Here is a 22,660-nt window from a genome sequence, read left to right on the forward strand (position 1 = left end):
CCAAGTTAATGCACAGAGCCCTATGAAAAGTTAGATATCTTCAACGGTAGGTCAAAGAGATCAGAACTCAGAGAATGATTAAGGCAATTGTTCTTCTCATCCCTAGCCACCTACCCTTCAGTATTTTTTTTCCTTCATAATTTATTTAATTCTTAAAAATTTCCCGGGAGGAGGGAGGAAGGTTCAGGATGGGGAACACATGTATACCTGTGGTGGATTCATTTTGATATTTGGCAAAACTAATACAATTATGTAAAGTTTAAAAATAAAATAAAATTTAAAAAAAATAAAAAAATAAAACATACTCTGGACATTAAAAAAAAATTCCAAATATCACTATTAACATGATTTTCTTCATGATGCTTTTTCAAAAACCTTTTTCTGAACTTTAATAAAAATTTCCTACTTAGGAAATTAGGACTCTTTATGTTCCAAAGTTTTCCTTAGCCTGGAAGACAGGAATCATTTCCACCTGTGTCGCTAAAAACAGGACTGCTGCTACTGCCAAGTTGCTTCAGTCGTGCCGGACTCTGTGCGACCCCATAGATAGCAGCCCACCAGGCTCCCCCGTCACTGGGATTCTCCAGGCAAGAACACTGGAGTGGGTTGCCATTTCCTCCTCCAATGCATGGAAGTGAAAAGTGAAAGTGAAGTCGCTCAGTCGTATCCGACTGGTAGCGGTCCCATCGACTGCAGCCTACCAGGCTCCTCCGTCCATGGGATTTTCCAGGCAAGAGTACTGGTGCCATTGCCTTCTCCGAAAAACATGACAACAGGCCCCAAATGGAGTTCCTTATACTAAATTCTCCATCAAAACTGAGACAATCCCAAATTTTGGCTCTCCTAGAAAATGAGAGCTTTGGCCAGCCAATAGGTAGGTGCTTGATCAGCATTAGTTTAGGTGATATGCCTAATAGACCCCCACTATCACCTAAAAGAAAGATACCTTTCAATAGTCAATCCGTTTTTTGCCTGGTATGACTTCCTTGTTCCTAAGCCCTTCTGCTCATAAAAGCCTTTCATTTTGTATAGGTCCTCAGAGCTCCTTTCTTTCAGTCACAGTGGATGTTGGCTAAATCATGAATGGTTGAATAAAGCCGATAAGATATTTAAAATGTATTCGGATGAGTGTTTCTGAACAGTGTGCCTTTAATTTTGTCAAAGTTGTTATTATTTTATCGGTTTATAAGAAACAATATTTATTGAGAACATCGAATACTTTCAGAGAGAAGAACCCAGTACAGAAAATGATCAAGAATATCCAGAGAAATGAGTACAGAGATTCCAATTCTTCCTGAAGAAACAAACATCCTTTTGAAATTCTGAATGTCACTGCAGTATCTACTAACTTTATTAAAAACACTAAAAGACGACTTGTTAATTTACGGTTGAAATTCCAGATTCCATTGTTTGGTCACTCCCTTTTATTTCCCCCATCTTACATTTTGACTGAAAATCCATAATTGGCCTAGTGATTTTCCAGGCAGAGAAGACGCGGGGATAGTTTATCTTTGGAAGCGTAAGAAATTTCCAGGGATTAGGACACCACAAGAGAACTAATTTCAACTGGATTTAAATATTACTTCAATTGTTCACAACAAATTTCGAGTTAACCTGAAATGGATTACTTGCAGGCTGCGTACACCCTCTTTTCTCTGAACGTTAATCAACGTATTTATTACTCCCCTAGGAGCTTAAGCCTCTGAAATAAGCATGACGTGGGGTCGCACAGAGTCGGACACGACTGAAGTGACTTAGCAGCAGCAGCAAACCAAAGATGCGGACCTCACAGATTAAAAGGGCTGAAATTTCAGGGACTGCTCTCAGTAGTTAGGCAGTAAGTATGCTCTCGGTCTGAAACTTGTAAAGTTGTTTTGGAGGATGGCCCCAGCTCTGTCAAGACCCATTTAGTTTTGCATCTGAAGAGTGTAAAATCCCCCGACTGGGAGCACTAGTTCAGAGTCGAACCCTAGAGGCCAGAGAAGGGCGGGCATGTAGCCCAGCTGGGCGCAGCGCGCGGGCGGGCGGCTCGGCTCCCCGGCCTCCGGGTTCGAGGCTCCGCGCCGCGCGCGGGTGCGGGCCGCTAACTTCGGGCCAATCAGCGCGCGGCGTCCCGCCCGCGGCGTCCCCGCGCCCCCGCGCCCGCCGTGGCAGCCGCGGCCTCTGCCGCTCGCGGCCGAGCCGGACCCGGGACGAGGAGGGGCTGGGCCGCGGGGGATCCTGGAGTCGGCGGGGAGGTGGGGATTCTGGGAGGGAGGCTCCATTTCCTCCTGCCCGCCGGCCTCTCCCCGCCGCCCCGGCACCCCAATTCCCCGGTGCCGGCGCTGAGGGCGGCGGCGGCGCGGCGGGAATATGCTGGGCATGTACGTGCCGGACAGGTTCTCCCTGAAGTCCTCCCGCGTTCAGGACGGCATGGGGCTCTACACGGCCCGCCGCGTGAGGAAGGTGGGTGACCCGGCGGGGGCCCGCGCGCGCCAGCTCCCGCCGCGCCGCGCGCCCCTCAGCCGCGCCCGCGGGCTCCGCGCGCGTCGCCTCTCTGCGGGAGCCCCGCGGGGAGCCGGGCCGGCGGGGCGGCTTCCGAGCCCCGCTCCTCCCGAGCCGGCGGCGCCACGTAGGTGCGGCAGGGCGCGCTCCGCCGCCGGCCGCCCGGCGGCAAGATGTCTTTCCTCCGCTGCAGGAAGTGGGGCGGGATGCTGCCTCCCTCCGCCTTGGCCCCGGCGGGGGGTTGTGTCCTGGCGCTGGCAGAGGCACGCGCGGGCGTCTGTCTCTCGGGCGCGCCTCCGCAGCTCCGCCGCCTTTCTTGCTTCAGGATGTGGAAATGTGACCAGAGACGCCTCGCTTTCCCGGTAGGGATAGATGGGGGTGGGGGCGCTGCCCACAGCGCCGCGTTACCGCAGGCCTCAGCATCTCCTTCTGGCATCCAGCAGTTCTTCCCCTCTTTTCAAACTGTGTAATGTGAGTTCTGGGTGGTGCCCTCTAGATAATGTTTGAATCTCGGCCCCTTTCTCTCAGTTTTTCTGGATTTTTCTCCCTCTCTCCTTCCAGAAGTTTAGAGACACGTGAGTAGGACCAGCACATGGCAGTTCTCGTCAGGGAATGGCCTGGAAATGCTGGAGGTTGAAAGCAAACGCTTAGGAGGAGAGATTACGGGAAAATACCAAGCCTTTGTATCTGCTGAGACTGTTACAGCCGCTATTCCGGAGGATAGGTAATGTCTGAAACCAAGGAGGCAGCGCTGAAGTGCGCAGGACAGTGAGAGCCAGCGTTTACTGAGCAGCTACTTGGTGCTAGGGTCCATACGTGTTACTGTATCTCTGTTGGTAGCTTCACTGGCGTAACACTCCTGCGAGAACAGTCTTAATCTGCGTGCAGGAGAGAAGAAAACAGAAGGACTTGGAGGTTAAATTTCCTGCTGAGTTAGGCCGCGAAGCCCTTGCTTCTTGGTCCAAAGAAGCCCATGTTGTTTTCAGGTCGTTTTCTGCCATCTTCCCAGCACCAGTCACCCCAGCTCTGTTAGGGGTGAGGTTTGGGCGAGAGCAGGTTTGTTCTGTGAAGGTGGGCTAACAGGAGCTTCGCAAGATGCGCCTGAGACACAGGGCTGTCTTTCATTTGAGCATGAGTTTTCCCCACCCCCTCACCTAAGGAGCAGGTGAAGGAAGGTGCACAGGTGCTTCAGAAGGCCTTCACTGACAGCAGGGCCTGTAAGCAACACCCAGGGTAAACTTGGGAGCGATAAACCCCCTGTTTACTCTTTTAAATAGGAGAGTGGGAGAATGCTCCAAGGTGAAGAGCAGGTGTCAGCGCTTTATCTGGATAGGTGTTTTTGCTAAAATGGTACACTTCTGCTCTTTCACAGAAGTTGAGATTCTGTTTTTAATTTTCTCACAAGACATGAAAATTCCCAAGTGGATTTTTCTTGAAGGTCTCAGGACTGAATGTAAATACTTAAAAAGCATAGTTCTTAAACATTAATGGTGGTGGTTTAGTTGCTAAGTCGTGTCCAACTCTTGCGACCCCATGGACTGTAGCCCACCAGGCTCCTCTCTTCATGGGATTTTCCAGGCAAGAATACTGGAGTGGGTTGCCATTTCTTTCTCCAGGGGATCTTCCCAGCCCAGGGATCTAGTAATACACTAAAATTGTAGAAATATTAGAGTTACTAAATTACTCTTATTTTGCTGTACTAAGATTTATAGAAAGAGCTGGCTGATATATGTTCTTTTGATATTTTTATTCCAAATTATGTTTCCAAGAATTGTTATTTGGAAGTTTTAAATTATTTTGTGGTGTAGAGTGAACAGCTCCCAAAATTATATATTACTGCATTTTATTACTGCAGTACTTACTGATGTTTTCTTGGTTTATGTAACTTCAACATGTAAAACACATGGTTTCATGTAGGTCATAACTAGAATTCTTAGCCTGTATTTCAAGTGAATCTGCAGATGTTTGCAATAAGTTCAAATGATATACTGTTAGTGACAAAGTTTAGTTGTCATCACAAGATACTCAGTCATAAGGTAATTGATCATGGGCAAGTTTATTGATGCCAAAAATGACCTTGTAGGTTTCAGCTCCTTTGCCTTCCAAAAACAGGTCTAAAGCTGAAGCTGAATGGCAGATTTTAGCTGTGCTGTAAAGCTAAAGCTGAATATCGGTGCATCCCTTACTTGTTTAAATACACTTTCCTGATGCTTAAATATGTTTCAGGTTACCTTGTACTAGGTGGAACTCTGGCCTCAGATCTTAAGGATCTAAGAAAAAATATTTTAGCAGCTATATTAAGGATCTTACGTAAAAGTCTTTTGTTCTTTATTCTGAATAAATTTTAGGAATCTCATTTTAGGTTTTAAGTTGGAAGTTATAGATGTTTTAGTACACTTTTATAACATGTATACTTGCATGTTATTGCCAAATTCAGACTTATATTGAAGAAAGTAGGGAAAACCACTAGACCATTCAGGTATGACCTAAATGAAATCCCTTATGATTATACAGTGGAAGTGAGAATAGAATCAAGGGATTAGATCTGATAGAGTGTCTAAAGAACGTATGGATGGAGGTTCGTGACACTGTACAGGAGACAGGGATCAAGACCATCCCCAAGAAAAAGAAATGCAAAAAAAGCAAAATGGCTGTCTGAGGAGGCCTTACAAATAGTTCTGGAAAGAAGAGAAGTGAAAAGCAAAGAGAAAAAGGAAAGATATACCCATTTGATTGGAGAAGGAAATGGCAACCCACTCCAGTATTCTTGCCTGGAGAATCCCAGGGACAGGGGAGCCTGGTGGGCTGCTGTCTATGGGGTCGCACAGAGTCGGACACGACTGAAGTGACTTAGCAGCAGCATACAATTTGAATAAAGAGTTCCAAAGAATAGCAAGGAGAGATAAGAAAGCCTTCCTCAGTGATCAGTGCAAAGAAATAGAGGAAAATAATAGAATGGCAAAGACTAGAGATCTCTTCAGGAAAATTAGAGATACCAAGGGAACACTTCATGGAAAGATGGGCTGAATAAAGGACAGAAATGGTATGGACCTAACAGAAGCAGAAGATATAAAGAAGAGGTGGCAAGAATACACAGAAGAACTATACAAAAAGATCTTCATGACCCAGATAATGATGATAGTGTGATCACTCACCTAGAGCCAGACATCCTGGATTGTGAAGTCAATTGGGCCTTAGGAAGCATCACTATGAACAAAGCTAGTGGAGGTGATGGAATTCCAGTTGAGCTATTTCAAATCCTAAAAGATGATGCTGTGTAAGTGCTGCACTCAATATGCCAGCAAATTTGGAAAACGCAGCAGTGGCCACAGGACTGGAAAAGGTCAGTGTTCGTTCCAGTTCCAAAGAAAGGCAATGCCAAAGAATGTTCAAACTACCACACAATTGGACTTAACTCACACACTAGTAAAGTACTGCTCAACATTCTTCAAGCCAGGCTTCAGCAATACGTGAATTGTGAACTTCCAGATGTTCAAGCTGGTTTTAGAAAAGGCAGGAGACCCAGAGTTCAAATTGCCAATATCCATTGGATCATCAAAAAAAACGAGAGTTCCAGAAAAACATCTATTTCTGCTTTATTGAGTATGCCAAAGCCTTTGACTGTGTGGATCACCACAAACTGGAAAATTCTTCAAGCAATGGGAATACGAGACCGCCTGACCTGGCTCTTGAGAAATCTGTATGCAGGTCAGGAAGCAACTGACATGTTAGAACTGGACATGGAACAACAGACTGGTTCCAAATAGGGAAAGGAGTATGTCAAGGCTGTATATTGTCACCTGATTATTTAACTTATATGCAGAGTATATCATAAGAAACACTGGGCTGGATGAAGCACAAGCTGGAATCACGAGACATACTGCCAGAAGAAATATCAATAACCTCAGATGTGCAGATGACACCACCCTTATGGGAGAAAGCAAAGAAGAATTAAAGAGCTTCTTGATGAAAGTGAAAGAGGAGAGTTAAAAAGCTGGCTTAAAGTTCAACATTCGGAAAACTAAGAGCATGGCATCCAGTCCTATCACTTCATGGCAAATAGATGGGGAAACAGTGGAAACAGTGACAGGCTTTTATTTTCTTGGGCTCCAGAATCACTGCAGATGGTGACTACAGCCATGAAGTTAAAAGACGCTTTCTCCTTGTATGAAAATCTATTACCAACCTAGACAGCATATTCAAAAGCAGAGACATTCCTTTGCCAACAAAGATCCGTCTAGTCAGTTCAGTTCAGTCGCTCAGTCGTGTCCGACTCTTTGTGACCCCATGAATTGCAGCATGCCAGGCCTCCCTGTCCATCACCAGCTCCCGGAGTTCACCCAAACTCATGTCCATCGAGTCGGTGATGCCATCCAGCCATCTCATCCTCTGTCATCCCCTTCTCCTCCTGCCCCCAATCCCTCCCAGCATCAGGGTCTTTTCCAATGAGTCAACTCTTCACATGAGGTGGCCAAAGTATTGGAGTTTCAGCCTCAGCATCAGTCCTTCCAATGAACACCCAGGACTGGTCTACTTTAGGATGGACTGGTTGGATCTCCTTGCAGTCCAAGGGACTCTCAAGAGTCTTCTCCAATACTGCAGTTCAAAAGCATCAATTCTTCGGCACTCAGCTTTCTTCACAGTCCAGCTCTCACATCCATACATGACCAGTGGAAGAACCATACCTTGACTAGACAGACTTTGTTGGCAAAGTAATGTCTCTACTTTTCAATATGCTATCTAGGTTGGTCATAACTTTTCTTCCAAGGAGTAAGCGTTTTTCATTTCATGGCTGCAATCACCATCTGCGGTGATTTTGGAGCCCCCCAAAATAAAGTCAGTCACTGTTTCCACTGTTTCCCCATCTATTTCCCATGAAGTGATGGGACCAGATGCCATGATCTTCGTTTTCTGAATGTTGAGCTTTAAGCCACCTTTTTCACTCTCCTCTTTCATTTTCTTTCTTTTTTTTTTTTTTTAATTTGAAGATATCATATTAAAAAAAAATATCCTCTTTCATTTTCATCAAGAGGCTTTTGGCTATGGTTTTTCTTGGCCACTTCTTGGCCACTTCTTCAGTACTTTGGCCACTTGATGCGAGAACTGACTCATTTGTAAAGACCCTAATGATGGGGAAGATTGAAGGCTGGAGCAGAAGGGGATGACAGAGGATGAGATGGTTGCATGGCATCACTGACTCAACGGACATGATTTTGAGTAAACTCCGGAAGGTGGTGATGGACAGGGAGGCCTGCTGTGCTGCAGTCCATGGGGTCACAAAGAGTTGGATATGCCGAGCAACTGAACTGAACCTATGCTTGGATAATAATTGTTATTTTTTGAAAAATTGCAATTTAAGTCCTGTTGATTTCAGAGAATCTTATTGTAGACCTGTACTGATCTTGGGCGATTTTGCTAGGCTTCTACTCGCAGTGCATCCATCATACTGATCTGGAATTCCCTTACCAATTGGATCCGTTAATCCTTTTCTAGACCCATCCCTTTTTGTGTGGTGTTTCTAGAGTTGGGGGGGGGTTGGGGGAGGGTCTCTGCAGTCAAGTCACCTAATACCCTGGTTCCGCCTTTGTTCTCCTAGGTTTTTCCTTGGCAGATATCTTGTTTTTGTAGGCTTGGTACTGCTGCTGTTGCTGTCTGCATGCCCCCACCTCCCCCCCTTTTTTTTTTGTTATAAAGTTTATAAAATGACAAGAAGAAGAAATGGAAGGGACTTCTTTTTCTTTTTTGGCCATTATGGAGTGCCCTTTCCTTTTCTTCTTCTTGTTTATTCGCTAGGTCATGTCCCACTCTTTTGCCACTCCATGGAGAGTAGCCTACCAGGCTCCTCTGTCCATGGGATTTCCCAGGCAAGAATACTGGAGTGGGTTGCCATTTCCTTCTCCAGAATATCTTTCAGACCCGGGGATTGAACCTGTGTCTCCTGCTTGGCAAGCATATTCTTTACTACTGAGCCACCTGGAAAGCCCCTTTTCTTACCATTATGGAAATTAGAAATTGAATGAAGAGAGGGTCATTTGTTAGATGTTTCTATGTGAGCCATTATTGCTTTTGAGGGAAAGAATGGATGTGAGTCTGTTGGAAAGTTCTAGAGTAGAAAAAAGAGGCCTGAGTTCATTCACACTTGTACTCATTGCAGTTTTCTAATGAAAAGTGTAATAAGAAAAAGTAAATTTAACACTTTAGCTTGCCAGACCCTGTTCTAAGTGCTTGTCGAGTGTTAATCTCATGAACAGTTTGATCCTGCAAAAAAGATGTACAATTCTAAGTTACTATGCAGATTTAAGTTAATGTTAGGTATTCAAAGCTAATATAGTAAGTAAACATACAATTAAAAGTTATGTTAACAACTCACTGCAATGCATTTTTTATATCATGACTATATTTTCCATTGCTAGATTATGTGATTAACCAGAGAGTGGTGTGTTTGATTTTGTGTTTGTACTCAAAAAGTGGAAAGGTAAATAATATTTCTTTGGCTCTCAGATTCTGTGATTTTATGCAAAGGGTTAGAGTAGCAAATGTACCACTACGAGTCTTTGTTTCCTTGAGGTTTGTTGCAAGCTGTTGATTTTCCTTTCTTCCCTTCTGATTTTCAGTCATTTAATCTTTCAGTTGTAGCAGGCGCTGTGCTAGGTCTTGGGGATATGTAAGTTGGCAGAAAAGGCAAGGTCTTTGTTCATATGGACCTTGTTTTCTTGTGTGGGAAGAGAGGCAGTAAGCAGGTACAGAAGGGAAGTTTCCAAAATAATTACAGCATATGTTAAGTGAAAACTGAAAACAGGATGATGCATTAGGGAGTGAATAGAGGTGGAGCCTCCTCCTTTAGGCATGCTGGCAGGGAAGACCTCTCAGAGGAGGTGACATCTGCATGAACATGAAGGAGCTGAGCTAGCTAGAAGAATATGCAGGGAAATATGCAAGTGAGCCTAAACTAGGGTCGAACTGAGGATGGAGGAAATTGTTTGGCTTCGAGGTGTAGTTTAGAGGTTAAAATAAAACCAACTAGAATCTTCCAATGGGTTGAATGAGGCTCATCATCGAAGGAGAATCTAGGATGACTGTTTTTGGCTTGACCAGTTGGTGCCAACTTTTCTTGGTGCCATTTGCTCTCATGTGATGTCTACTATGTTGGAAATGGTACTTTCAGTTGTAGAATACGTTGGTAAAAGTACGTCAAAAGCAACCAACCCTGGCTAAGCATTGAATTAAAATAGGACAGTGCACTAAGCAGCATTGATAAAAAGAATTTCTTTTTCCATACTCTGGGACTTACAGCCTTGTTGGGAAAATGGAAATACAGTACAGAATTTTAAAAAATACATTTTTTATGTATCAGATGTCCAAATTTACACTGTTTGTATGGATTGATTTTGCTGGGCACTGCTTTAGGCAACAGAATTACAGTAATTTTTAGTTTGGAAAAGGAGAATGGAGCTGGAGGAATCAAGCTTCCTGACTTCAGATTATACTACAAAGCTACAGTCATCGAGACAGTATGGTACTGGCACAAAAACAGAAATATATACCAATGGAACAAGATAGAAAGCCCAGAGATAAACCCATGCACTTATGGGTACCTTATTTATGACAAAGGAGACAAGAATATACAATGGGGCAAAGATAGCCTCTTCAATAAATGGTAGTGGGAAAACTGGACAGCTACATGTAAAAGAATGAAATTAGAACACTTCCTAACACCATGCTTCTGCTGCTGCCAAGTTGCTTCAGTCGTGTCCGACTCTGCGCGGCCCCATAGATGGCAGCCCACCAGGCTCCTCCGTTCCTGGAATTCTCCAGGCAGGAATACTAAAGTGGGTTTCCATTTCCTTCTCCAGTGCATGAAAGTGAAAAGTGAAAGTGAAGTCACTCAGTCGTGTCTGACTCTTCGTGACGCCATGGGCTGTAGCCTACCAGGCTCCTCCGTCCATGGGATTTTCAGGCAAGCGTACTGGAGTGGGTTGCCATTTCCTTCTCCTTCTAACACCATACACAAAGATAAAATGGATTAATGACCTAAATGTACGACCAGAAACTATAAAAATCTTAGAGGAAAATATAGGCAGAACACTCAATGACATAAATCAAAGCAAGATCCTCTATGACCCACTTCCTAGAGTAACGGAAATAAAAACAAAAGTAAAGAAGTGGGACCTGATTAAAAGCTTTTGCACAGCAAAGGAAACTATAAGCAAGGTGAAAAGACAGCCCTCAGAATGGAAGAAAATAATAGCAAATGAAACAACTGACAAAGGTTTAATTTCCAAAATATACAAACAACTCATACAACTCAATACCAGAAAAACAAACAACCCAATCTTTCTCCCCCCAAAAGTGGGAGAAAGACCTAAACAGACATTTCTGCAAAGAAGACATACGGATTGCTTCATGGGAAGAAGCTCAACATTGATCATTATTAGAGAAATGCAAGTCAAAACTACAATGAGATATCACCTCACACTGGTCAGAATGGCCCTCATCAAAAAGTCTACAAACAATAAATGCTGGAAAGGGTGTGGGGAAAAGGGAATACTCTTGCACTGTTGGTGAGAATGTAAATTGATACAGCCACTATGGAGGATGGTATGGAGAGTCCTTAAAAACTAGGAATAAAACCATTGTATGACCCAGCAATCCGACTCCTAGGCATATACCCTGCTGCTGCTGCTGCTGCTGCTGCTGCTGCTAAGTTGCTTCAGTCGTGTCCGACTCTGTGTGACCCCATAGAAGGCAGCCCACCAGGCTCCCCCGTCCCTGGGATTCTCCAGGCAAGAACACTGGAGTGGGTTGCCATTTCCTTCTCCAATGCATGAAAGTGAAAAGTGAAAGGGAAGTCACTTAGTCGTGTCTGACTCTTAATGACCCCACGGACTGCAGCCCACCAGGCTCCGCCACCTGTGGGATTTTCCAGGCAAGAATACTGGAGTGAGGTGCCATTGCCTTCTCCGAGGCATATACCCTGAGGAAACCAAAATTGGAAGAGACACATGTATCCCATTTTTCATTGCTGCACTATTTACAATAGCTAGAACGTGGGAGCAACCTAGATGTCCATCAGCAGATGAATGGATAAAGAGGTTGTGGTATGTATACACAATGGAATAGTATGCAGCCATAAAAGGAACGCATTTGAGTCAGTTCTAATGAGGTGGATGAACCTAAAACCTGTTTGTCAGAAAGAGAAAGATAAATACCGTATTCTAGCATATGGAATCTACATATGGAATCTAGAAAAACGGTACTGAAGAATTTATTTACAGGGCAGCAGTGGAGAAACAGACATAGAGAATAGACTATGGACATGGGCAGGGGGAGGGGAGGGTGAGATGTATGGAAAGAGTAACATGGAAACTTACATTACCATATGTAAAATACATAGCCAGCGGGAATTTGCTGTATGGCTCAGGAAACAAACGGGCTCTGTATCAACCTGGAGGGGTGGGGTGGGGAGGGAGGTTCAAAAGGGGTCACATTATTATTATCTTTTATAATCTTTATTATCTTTAGGTTTGGCTGTGTTAGTACATTTTACTCTTCTCTCAACCCTATGAAGTAGATATTGTTACTGTACCCATTCTCAGATAAAGAAATTGAGGCAAAAAGTGGTTGGCTAGTGTGACTGGTTAAGTATTGCCTGGGCGACAGAGTAAATGGTGGACCCATGATACTAATTTCAGTGAGCCTGACCCGATTTTGTGCTCTTAATCAGTTTGGAGTTGAATGATTTGTAGGTAGAATTACTGAAAATAGAATGGAAACAGTCCTTTAAAGGTTAGACCTCGTGACATATCTTATTTTAGACCGAGGAAGTTGTTAAACATTTCCGCTGAAGAGTCACTTTGTACCTTGGAGCCTGTGGGCCCACCTGGGACTGTCACACACAGTCAGACATTTTGAGTTCTGCTTTTTTTGGGGTTTCCTATGCACTTGCATTGTTATTTTGTTGTGTAACAGTCTTCAAGGGTTTACTTTTATCCCCAGTTTATAAATTACATATTTCCTCAATGATTACTTGTCAAAATTTTCAGTTGTCCTAATGTAGACTTTAAATTTTTTTCTTCTTTCCAATTCCTTCTTCATTAGCAGGCTAAAGCCTGCCTGACCTTCTGACATGTAGTTGTTTTCCTTTATATGTAGAAGCCCATTAACTTGCATGCCCTTAGCATAGCTGAGCGGGGTTTGCATTTCTAAAAAGAACTAAAGACTGAAAGGAAAGCTGAAGACAAGCAAAAAAGGAAAATGCCTAAATATAAATGAAGTGAGTATAGTATCTTTCTCATATTTGGCCCCTAATTCTGGTAGAAGCAGTTAAGAGCACTGATGAGGCTGAGGTCTCCTTAACTTGGTGGTCTCCTTAACACAGTGGCCACAATGAATTGCCTGCTCTGGGATAGCTCAGTTCCTGGCTTGCTTCCCTCTCATCACTGCTTTTTTGCCCAAGGGGTTCCTGAGTGGCCTCCTGTGCCCATGAACCCCAAAGCAGTCTCTCAACTTCCTCAAATAAATCTCCCAACTACCTGAAATAAGGGGTGTCATGAGGTCTAATCTTTAAAGGACTGCTTCAGTTTTACTTTTAGTAATTCTATCTACAAACTATTCAACTCCAGACTGATTAAGAGCACAAAGTCGGGCCAGACTCACTGAAATTGTTGTTATGGGTCCACCATTTACTCTGTCGCCTAGGCAATACTTAATGAGTCACACTGGCCAACCGCTTTTTGCCTCAATTTCTTTATCTGAGAATGGGTACAGTAACAATATCTACTTCATGGAGTTGAGAGAAGAGTAAAACGTACTAACAGAGGTAAACTTTGCTCTTCTCGTGAACAAATACAGGTTCCACAGACGGAACTGTGTCTGTTTTGATCGTCCTGAAGTACAGTGTTAGTTTCCTATTGCTACTGTGGCAGGTTAGCTGGCTTAAAACAAGAGAAATTTATTCTTTTCTGTTCTGGACAACATAAATCTAAACCAGGTGGTCAGGGCTGGTTCCTTCTGGAGGCTCCAAAGAGAGAGTTTACTTCCTTGAATTTTGCAGTTTTCGAGAGGCTACATGGCCTTCCCAGGTGGCTTGGTGGTAGGGAATCTCACCTGCCAATGCAGGAGACCTAGGTTTGATTCTTGGGTCTGGAAGATACTCTGGAGGAGGAAATGGCAACCCACTCCAGTATTCTTGCCTGGAGAATACCATGGACAGAGGAGCCTAGTGGGCTACAGTTTAAAAAAGTCAGGCATGACTGAAGTGGTTTAGCACACACACACACATTATACACTCTACCATAGCTCCAAAGTGTAATTCTTCTTGTCTATGTTATAGACAACGTTTTGCAGTGAATTAACGCTCAACTGGAAAAGGCAGTGGCACCTCACTCCAATACTCTTGGAAATACTCCAATACTCTGGCAAATCCCATGGACGGAGGAGCCTGGTAGGCTGCAGTCCATGGGGTCGCTGAGGGTCGGACACGACTGAGTGACTTCACTTTCACTTTTCACTTTCATGCATTGGAGAAGGCAATGGCAACCCACTCCAGTGTTCTTGCCTGGAGAATCCCAGGGACGGGGGAGCCTGGTGGGCTGCCGTCTATGCGATTGCACAGAGTCGGACACGACTGAAGTAACTTAGCAGCAGCAGCAGCAACCCTCAACTACTGGTCCCAATGAAATGTCCACATTACACATCTACCATATTGATGACTGTTCTGCCTTATGTTCAGTGTTGATTCTGGCAGAGGTCAACAAGGTTGGCATTCACGCAGTAAAACCTGAGTGAGTGGTTCTCTTGTAGAGGAAGAGAGCGCGTGTAAGTTATAGGAGGAAGAATAGATTCTGATCACGTTCTAAGTGATGGTGTTTCGAAGGATGTCAGAGGGAATCCAGTTCGCACATTCCCATCTGACTGATGAAGACACTGAAGCCGAGGTGAGCTTTGCCTGGAGTCCTGCTCCTTCTGCAGTGCCATCTCCCTTATGCAAGGCAGGCACCTTGGTTCTCTTTGAGGGCTTTGTAGTGGAGACTTTTGGTAAGGTAAAATCCAAAGAGAAAAATCTCTGATATTTAAATCTTGAATTTGTGAAAATACAGGAAGCTAAAAATAAACAAAGACAGGCAAGTTGTGTAGGGTTAGAAAAACATGGAAAAGAGGAGAACACCCATTATCTGGGTGGTCCCCAAAAGTAGTAAGTGAAAGCACAGAAGAAAACTCAACTTTGCATAAATGTTAATAAAAGAGTAGGTTTTGTGGAATAAGGTGATTTGTTGATCAGCTTAGAAGGTGGCTCTTGTGAGGAAGTCATAAGGGGTCTTTGTGCCCCAGCTAAAATTCTGCTGGTAGATGTTTGTTTATGGTACCTGGTGGCTGGTGAAATCTAATCTGGAAGCATAATCAGAGGGAAAATAGTCACCACTGATGCCTGCCCTACGTGCTCTCTCTTTTCTGCGTTCACACGTTCACCCTCTACAAATGACTGAAGTCTTGTATTTCTTGATGTCCTTACAGATTCAGATTTGGTTGGTTTTTGTGACTGTAACAGCTTCAGTTAATTCAGCAAATGTTTATTGAGCAACTGCAGTTGTTAGGCTCTGGGGCAGTCACCAGAGACCGAAGGACAGTGACAGAAGCAGTCACTAGAGGTGTCCGGTGGTCTGCGGTTAAGCCCTCCAGTAAGTCTGCAAGGTGGCCGTTATTGTCCTTGTTTATAGATGAGGAAACTGATTGTGAGGAAGGTTATATCCCAAGAAAGGAATCAATCAGAATCTGAACTCAGATCTTTCCATATACTTTTTTCACGAAAAAAGACCAAAAATTATTTTTCTGCATACTGATAAAATGCTTTATCCATGCTCATTTCCATTAGTATAGACACATACCTATACACAGTCTTTCATAAAGTTAACTTTCAGTTCAGTTCAGTCACTCAGTCGTGTCCAACTCTTTGCGACCCCATGAATCGCAGCACGCCAGGCCTCCCTGTCCATCACCAACTCCCGCAGTTCACTCAGACTCACGTCCATCGAGTCGGTGATGCCATCCAGCCATCTCATCCTCTGTCGTCCCCTTCTCCTCCTGCCCCCAATCCCTCCCAGCATCAGAGTCTTTTCCAATGAGGCAACTCTTCTCATGAGGTGGCCAAAGTACTGGAGCTTCAGCTTCAGCATCATTCCTTCCAAAGAAATCCCAGGGCTGATCTCCTTCAAAATGGACTGGTTGGATCTCCTTGCAGTCTAAGGGACTCTCAAGAGTCTTCTCCAACACCACAGTTCAGAAGCATCAATTCTTTGGTGCTCAGCTTTCTTCACAGTCCAACTCTCACATCCATACATGACCACTGGGAAAACCATAGCCTTGACTAGACAGACCTTTGTTGGCAAAGTAATGTCTCTGCTTTTCAATATGCTATCTAGGTTGGACATAACTTTCCTCCCAAGGAGTAAGTGTCTTTTTATTTCATGGCTGCAGTCACCATCTGCAGTGATTTTGGAGCCAGAAAAATAAAGTCTGACACTCTTACTTTAAAAAATGAGAAAAGAGTAAACTCATTTCATCATCTACCATTGCAGCAGTCACTTATAGAGATCCCTCTAAGTAATGTACTTTGGCTCTAATATTTTTAATCACATATTCTATAAGGGGGATATGATGTAATTTTCATTTGGGCTTGTTTTACACAATTATTCACTAAATGTTTATTGCCAAGATCTGTACCAGCTATTTGGAATGCAGTAGTGAACAAAATAGAAATTCTGGCTCTTGCTTAGCTTGCCTTTTAGTGACAGGAGCCAGGACAGAAAATTGACAATGAAAAATTAGGAACATTTTATACTGTGCTAAAATGTTGAAAGTCCTTCAGAAAAAAAGAAAAAGTAGAGCTGGGTATTGTTGACTTGGCAGAGTGTGTAGGTGTGTGGATGGATGGATGTTACTCTAAATAGGTGATTGGTCCAGGTATGGGCAATGACTTAAAGGATGGGAGGGAAGGAGCTAAACATCGCTAGAAGAAGAAAGGCCGCAGTTGGAGCAAAGGCCCTAAGATGAGAGTTTGCGTGCTGTGTTCAGGGAATAAGGAGAGCAGTGAGGTGGAATGGTCTTGTCGAGGGGCTGGGCACCAGGAGAGGAGGCAAGAGAGACCGAGAAGGGCCTTTCAGGCTACTCTGAAGCCGTTGACTCTACTTTGAGTGGAGTAGGAAGCCATGGCAGGGTTTTAGGCCAAGGAGGGACATGATCTGACTTGAGTTTATCAAGGATCGCTTTGACTGCTGTGTTGAGAATAGTTAGCCTCAGAGTAAACTAGGAGACTTGTTAGGATTCTTCTGCAGTAATCCACGTGAGAGGTGATGGTGGTTTAGACCAAGATGGTGGCAATGTTGGAAGTGTAGTTTGAAGACAGAATGTGCTGATGAGATAAGTGGAAGAAAGGTAAGGATCAAAGCTGATTCCAAGGATTTTAGCCTGAGAAATTGGGAAGATTGGATTGTCAGCCAGCAACTGAGATGGGGAAGATTTTGGTGCAGCAGATTTGAAGGGGGGAGATCTGGAATTTGGTTTAATGCATGTTGATTTTGACAAGTTTATTAGATAACAGGTATGAAGAAGGCAGTGAGATAACAGCTGTTGCACCAGTTCCTCCTTCCCACCCTTTATAACATCATTTTCGTCTGCTTTATGTGTCACAAACCTTACAGTACACTTTTACTCCTTTCCCTTTATACCATCAGTTATCTTTTAGAGCAATTAAAAAATAAGACAGATTGTGTTATTTACCTTTATTTTGGTTTCTGGAGCTCATCATTTCTTTGTTTTGAATTACATTTTTGTGTGGTATCATATTCCTTATGTGAGAACCATATCTTTTGAACATTTTTTTTAAATTTTATTTTATTTTTAAACTTTACATAATTGTATTAGTTTTGCCAAATATCAAAATGAATCTGCCACAGATATACATGTGTTACCCATCCTGAACCCTCCTCCCTCCTCCCTCCCCATACCATCCCTCTGGGTCGTCCCAGTGCACTAGCCCCAAGCATCCAGTATCGTGCATCGAACCTGGACTGTATCACAAGTCTAATGGCAATGAGTTTTCTCAGTTTTTGTTTTCTGAAAAAAGTATTGCATTTGGGTTTGAAAGATACCTTCTCCAGATTGACAGGTTTTTTTCTTTCTCATTATATTAAAGATAATTGCTACTTTTTTTGACTGACAACATTTCTGGAAAGTTTGCTTTCCAGAGGTTATAATATATAAGTGTTATGTTCTTCACACATTCTCTTTTTTCCCCCCTCGGCTTTCAAGATTTTTCTAGTTTTCTTTGGCTTTTAGCAGTTTGAATATGATGTGTTTAAAATTAAAAAAAAAAACAACAACTTCTTTTATGTGTAGTTTGATGTCTTTTATCATTTTTGGAAGATTCTTAGCCATTTTCTCTTCAAATATTACTTCTGGCCAAAACTACTTCTTCTGGGGCTCCCAATTACGTGCATGTCAGACCAGTTGATGATATTGTCTCACAGCTCTTACATACTTTGTTCTGCTTTATTTTTCCCATTTTCCCACTCTCTTTCCTTTTAATAGGTAATTTCTGTTGCCTTCAAGTTTATTGCTTCTTTTCTCAGAGTGTCAAGTTACCTGGTGATTCTGTGAAAGGAATTCATGTTTGAAACCATGTTTTTATTTCTGGCATTTCCACTGGATTCCCTTTTGTAGTTCCCATGTCTTAGTTTAAATCTACTATATTCTTGCATGTTATCTGCCTTTTCTAGTAAATTCTTTAACAAATTAACCATAACCACTGTTAAAGTGCTTGTCTGATAGTTCTAATGTCTGTGTCATTTCTGCATCTGATTCTGCTGCTTGCTCTGTTTCTTCACAATGGGCTGTATTTTTCTCCTTGCTTCCTTGTATGTTTTTTTTTTTTGTTGAAGGAGAATTGCTTTACAGTATCGTGTCGGCCTCTGCTGTACCGCAGCATGAACCATGCCCAAGTATACACGTCCCCTCCTTCCTGAACCTCCCTCCCACCTGCCACCCTATTCCACTCCTCTCGGTGGTCACAGCCCTGGTTTGAGCTCCCTGTGTCAAGCAGCAAAGTCCCACTTGCTGTCTGTTTTACATATGGTAATGTATGTTTCCATGCTATTATTTTTTTAAATTAATTTATTTTAACTGGAGGATAATTATTTTACAGTGTTGTGATATTTTTTGCCATATATCAACATGAATCAGCCATAGATATACATGTGTTCCCCTCCCCCATCCTGAACCACCCCCCCGCCCCCATCCCCACACACCCCTCCCTCCCCACCCTGTCCCTCTAGGTTGTCCCAGAGCACTGGCTTCCTGCACTGAACTCTCATTGGTCATCGGTTTTACATATGGTAATGTATATGTTTCAGTGCTATTCTCTCAAATCGTCCCACCCTCTCCTTCCCCCTCGTGTGTCCCCAAGCTTGTTCTCTATGTCTGCATCTCCACTGCTGCCCTGCAGATAGGTTCATCAGTACCATCTTTCCATGTACGTGCTTTAATGTATGATATTGGGCTTTCTCTTTCTGATTTACTTCGCTCTGTATAATAGACTCTAGGTTCATCCACCTCATTAGAACTGACTCTGATGCATTCACTTTTTGTGGCTGAGTAATATTCCATTGTATATATGTACCACAGATTCTGTATCCATTCATCTGTTGATGGACATTTAGGTTTCTTCTTCTATGTTCTCAGTTCAGTCCAGTCGCTCAGTTGTGCCTGACTTATTGTGACCCCATGGACTGCAGCACGCCAGGCCTCCCTGTCCATCACCAGCTCCCAGAGCTTGCTGAAACTCATGTTCATTGAGTCACTGATGCCATCCAACCATCTCATCCTTTGTCTTCCCCTTCTCCTCCCCTCTTCAGTCTTTCCCAGCATCAGGGTCTTTTCCAGTGAGTCAGTTCTTCGCATCAGATGGCCAAAGTATTGGAGCTTCAGCATCAGTCCTTCCAGTGAACATTCATGACTGGTTTCCTCTAAGATTGACTGGTTTGATCTCCTTGCGGTCCAAGGGACTCTCGAGAGCCCTCTCGTATGTCCTAGCTATTGTAAAAAGAACTGCAGTGAACATTGGGCTACATGTGTCTCTGTTACAGTTTTCTCAGTGTGTATGCCCAGTAGTGGGATTGCTGGGTCATGTGGTAGTTCTATTCCTAGTTTTTTAAGGGATCTCCGTACTGTTCTCCATAGTGGCTGTATCAGTTTGCATTCCCACCAACCGTGCCAGAGGGTTCCCTTTTCTCCACATCCTCGCCAGCATTTATTGTTTGTAGATTTTTAATAATGGTCATTCTGACTGTGAGGGAATAACCTTGTTGTAGCTTTGATTTGCATTTCTCTAATACTGAGTGATGTTGATCATCTTTCCATGTGTTGCTGGCCATCTATATGTCTTCTTTGGGGAAATGTCTGTTTAGGTCTTCTGTCCATTCTTTGATTGAGTTGTTTGTTTTTCTGGTATTGAGTTGCGTGAGCTGCTTGTATGTTTTGGAAATTAATCCTTTGTTATTGTTTGCAATTTTTTTCTTCCATTCTGAGGGTTAGTCTTTTAATCTTGTTTTTTGTTTCCTTTGCTGTGCAAAGCTTATAAGTTTAATTAACTCCCATTTATTTACTTTGTTTTTATTTCCATTATTCTAGGAGGTGGGTCAAAAAGTATCTTGCTGTGATGTATATCAAAGTGTCCCACCTATGTTTTCCTCTAAGAGCTTTATAGTTCCTGGCCTTACATTTAAATCTTTAGTCCATTTTGAATTTATTTTTGTATATGGTGTTAGAAAGTGCTCTGCTGCTGCTGCTGCTAAGTTGCTTCAGCCGTGTCCGACTCTGCATGACCCCATAGATGGCAGCCCACCAGGCTCCCCCGTCCATGGGATTTTCCAGGCAAGAGTACTGGAGTGGGGTGCTATTGCCTTCTCCGAGAAAGTGCTCTAGTTTCATTCTTTTACATGTAGCTGTCCAAAAATCCTAGCACCGCTTATTGAAGAGGCTGTCTTTTCTCCACTGTATGTTCTTGCCTCCTTTATCAAAGATAAGGTGCCCATAGTGTATGGGTTTATCTCTGGGTTTTCTGCCTTGTTCCATTTGTCTGTATTTCTGTTTTTGTGCCAATACTATACTGTCTTAATGACTGTAGCTTTGTAGGATGGTCTGAAGTCAGGAAGGTTGATTCCTCCAGCTCCATTCTTTTTCAAGATTGCTTTGGCTATTCAGCATCTTTTGTGTTTCCATATAAATTGTGAATTTTTTTTTTTGTTTTTGTTCTGTGAAAAATACCAGTGGTAGTTTGACAGGGATTCCTTTGAATCTGTAGATTACTTTGGATAGTATATTCATTTCCACAATATTGATTGTTCCAATCCAGAATTGTTATATCTCTGCTTCTATTATGTCATCTTTGATTTCTTTCATCAGTTTTTTTTTTTTTTTAATAGTTTTCTGCATACAGGTCTTTTGTCTCTTTAGGTAGATTAATCCCTACGTGTTTTATTCTTTTTATTTCAATGGTGAAGGGGATTGTTTCCTTAACTTCTCTTTCTCATTTTTCATTATTCGTGTATAGGCGTGCAAGGGATTTCTGTATGTTAACTTTATATCCTGTGGCTTTACTATATTCGTTGATTAGCTCTAGTGATTTTCTGGTGGAATCCTTAGGGTTTTCTATGCTTAGTATCATGTTACCTGCATCTAGTAAGGATTTTGCTTCTTCTTTTCTGATTTGGATTCCTTTTATTTCTTTTTTCTTCTGATTGTTGTGGCTAGGACTTCCAAAATTAGGTGGAATAATCGTGGCAAGAGTGGGCACCCTTGTCTTGCTCCTGATCGTAGAAGAAATGCTTTCCGTTTTCACCATTGAGAATAGTATCGGCTGTGGGTTTGTTGTATATGGCTTTTATTATTTTGAGGTGGGTTCCTTCTATGCGTACTTTCTGGAGAGTTTTTTAAAATCATAAATGGGTGTTGAATTTTGTCAAAAGCTTTTTATGCATCTGTTGAGATGATCATATGGTTTTTATCTTTCAGTTTGTTGATATGGTGTATCCCATTGATTGATTTGTGTATACTGAAGAATCCTTGCATCCCTGAGATAAATCCCACTTGATCATGGTGTATGATCTTTTCATGTGTTGTTGGAGTCTATTTGTTGGAATTTTGTTGAGGATTTTGCTTCCTTGTATGTTCTTAATTTTTTTTTTTTTGAATGCCAGTGTCATGCAAAACAATCAAGAGTGTAGTAAATAGTATTTATGCTCTGAAATACATGCTTTTGTTTTGTCCGGTTATTAGTGGAGGAGTTTGGATCAGTCTGGGTAGGAGATAAGGTGGGTTTGCGTTATGCTGCTTTTGTTTCTTTCAGTGAACCACAGGCTTCAGGCTGTGAAGCTAGGCTGCCTTGTGGCTCGGGCGGTGCTCCGGGTCTCGGTGTCTGTGGCTGCCTCAGTCAGTCCGGTAGGAGGTCAGGCGGGCCTTCTTCTCTCAGTGAGCCCCAGGCTCCGGGCTCTTTTGGGCTGCCTTGCGGCTCGGGCGGTGCTCTGGGTTTTTCTCAGTGTCTGTAGCTGCCTCCGTTTCCTCCTGTCCCTGAGTGCCTGCACCATAGAGGGGTCCTCTCACCCAGCTGCACGCTCTGCCCTAACCCTGTAGTAGACTGCTGTGTTGTTATTTGAGGTCTCTGTTCTCTGGTTCAGCTTCACTCTTATCTGGGGTTGGTTTATCAGCCTGAGCTCTGGGAGTTGAATTTCCATAGCATTCCTATCTCTCTTTCCCATGAGAGACAAACGTTTGTCTTGCATCAGTGGTTGATGTTCTGTGGGAGAGTGCTTCCTGTCCATACCCAAGGGTAGGAATCCTCTGAGCGTTGTGGTACAGGTTCCTTAGCCTCCTGCCCCTCCTTCAGTGGCAGTGGGTCTTTACTCGTGTCTTGGAGGTGACAGAGTTTGCTGCTTTTCTTCTTACAGGGCAGAAGGGTCAGGGTGGGAGATGCAGGGAGCGCATGTTTTGCAGCAGCTGCCGTTCTCTTATGCCTGCACCACTGAAGGTGGCTCTGTCCTCCCTTCTGTCCCCTGGTTTCCCTTATATGGAGACGTCCTTGGAAGGGAGTCTAAGCGTGTGAGCTCCCCTTGGGTCTGCGGCTGCC

At 43.3% G+C, this 22,660-nt stretch overlaps 1 protein-coding gene across 8 annotated transcripts in view; it reads left to right on the forward strand.

Moving 5' to 3' along the window:
- Positions 1-2,115: 2,115 nt before the first annotated feature.
- Positions 2,116-22,660, forward strand: part of PRDM5 (PR/SET domain 5) — a 250,511-nt gene continuing 229,966 nt past the window's right edge. The window contains exon 1 of one of the 8 annotated variants that reach the window (XM_061419279.1): positions 2,116-2,445. In XM_061419279.1, coding sequence (XP_061275263.1) covers positions 2,353-2,445 — 93 coding nt within the window. In that variant the 5' untranslated portion in view covers positions 2,116-2,352. The other 7 variants (XM_061419285.1, XM_061419280.1, XM_061419282.1 and 4 more) reach the window with 7 other exon arrangements.

Source organism: Bos javanicus, chromosome 6 (genome assembly GCF_032452875.1).
Source record: "Bos javanicus breed banteng chromosome 6, ARS-OSU_banteng_1.0, whole genome shotgun sequence".
NCBI lineage: Eukaryota > Metazoa > Chordata > Mammalia > Artiodactyla > Bovidae > Bos > Bos javanicus.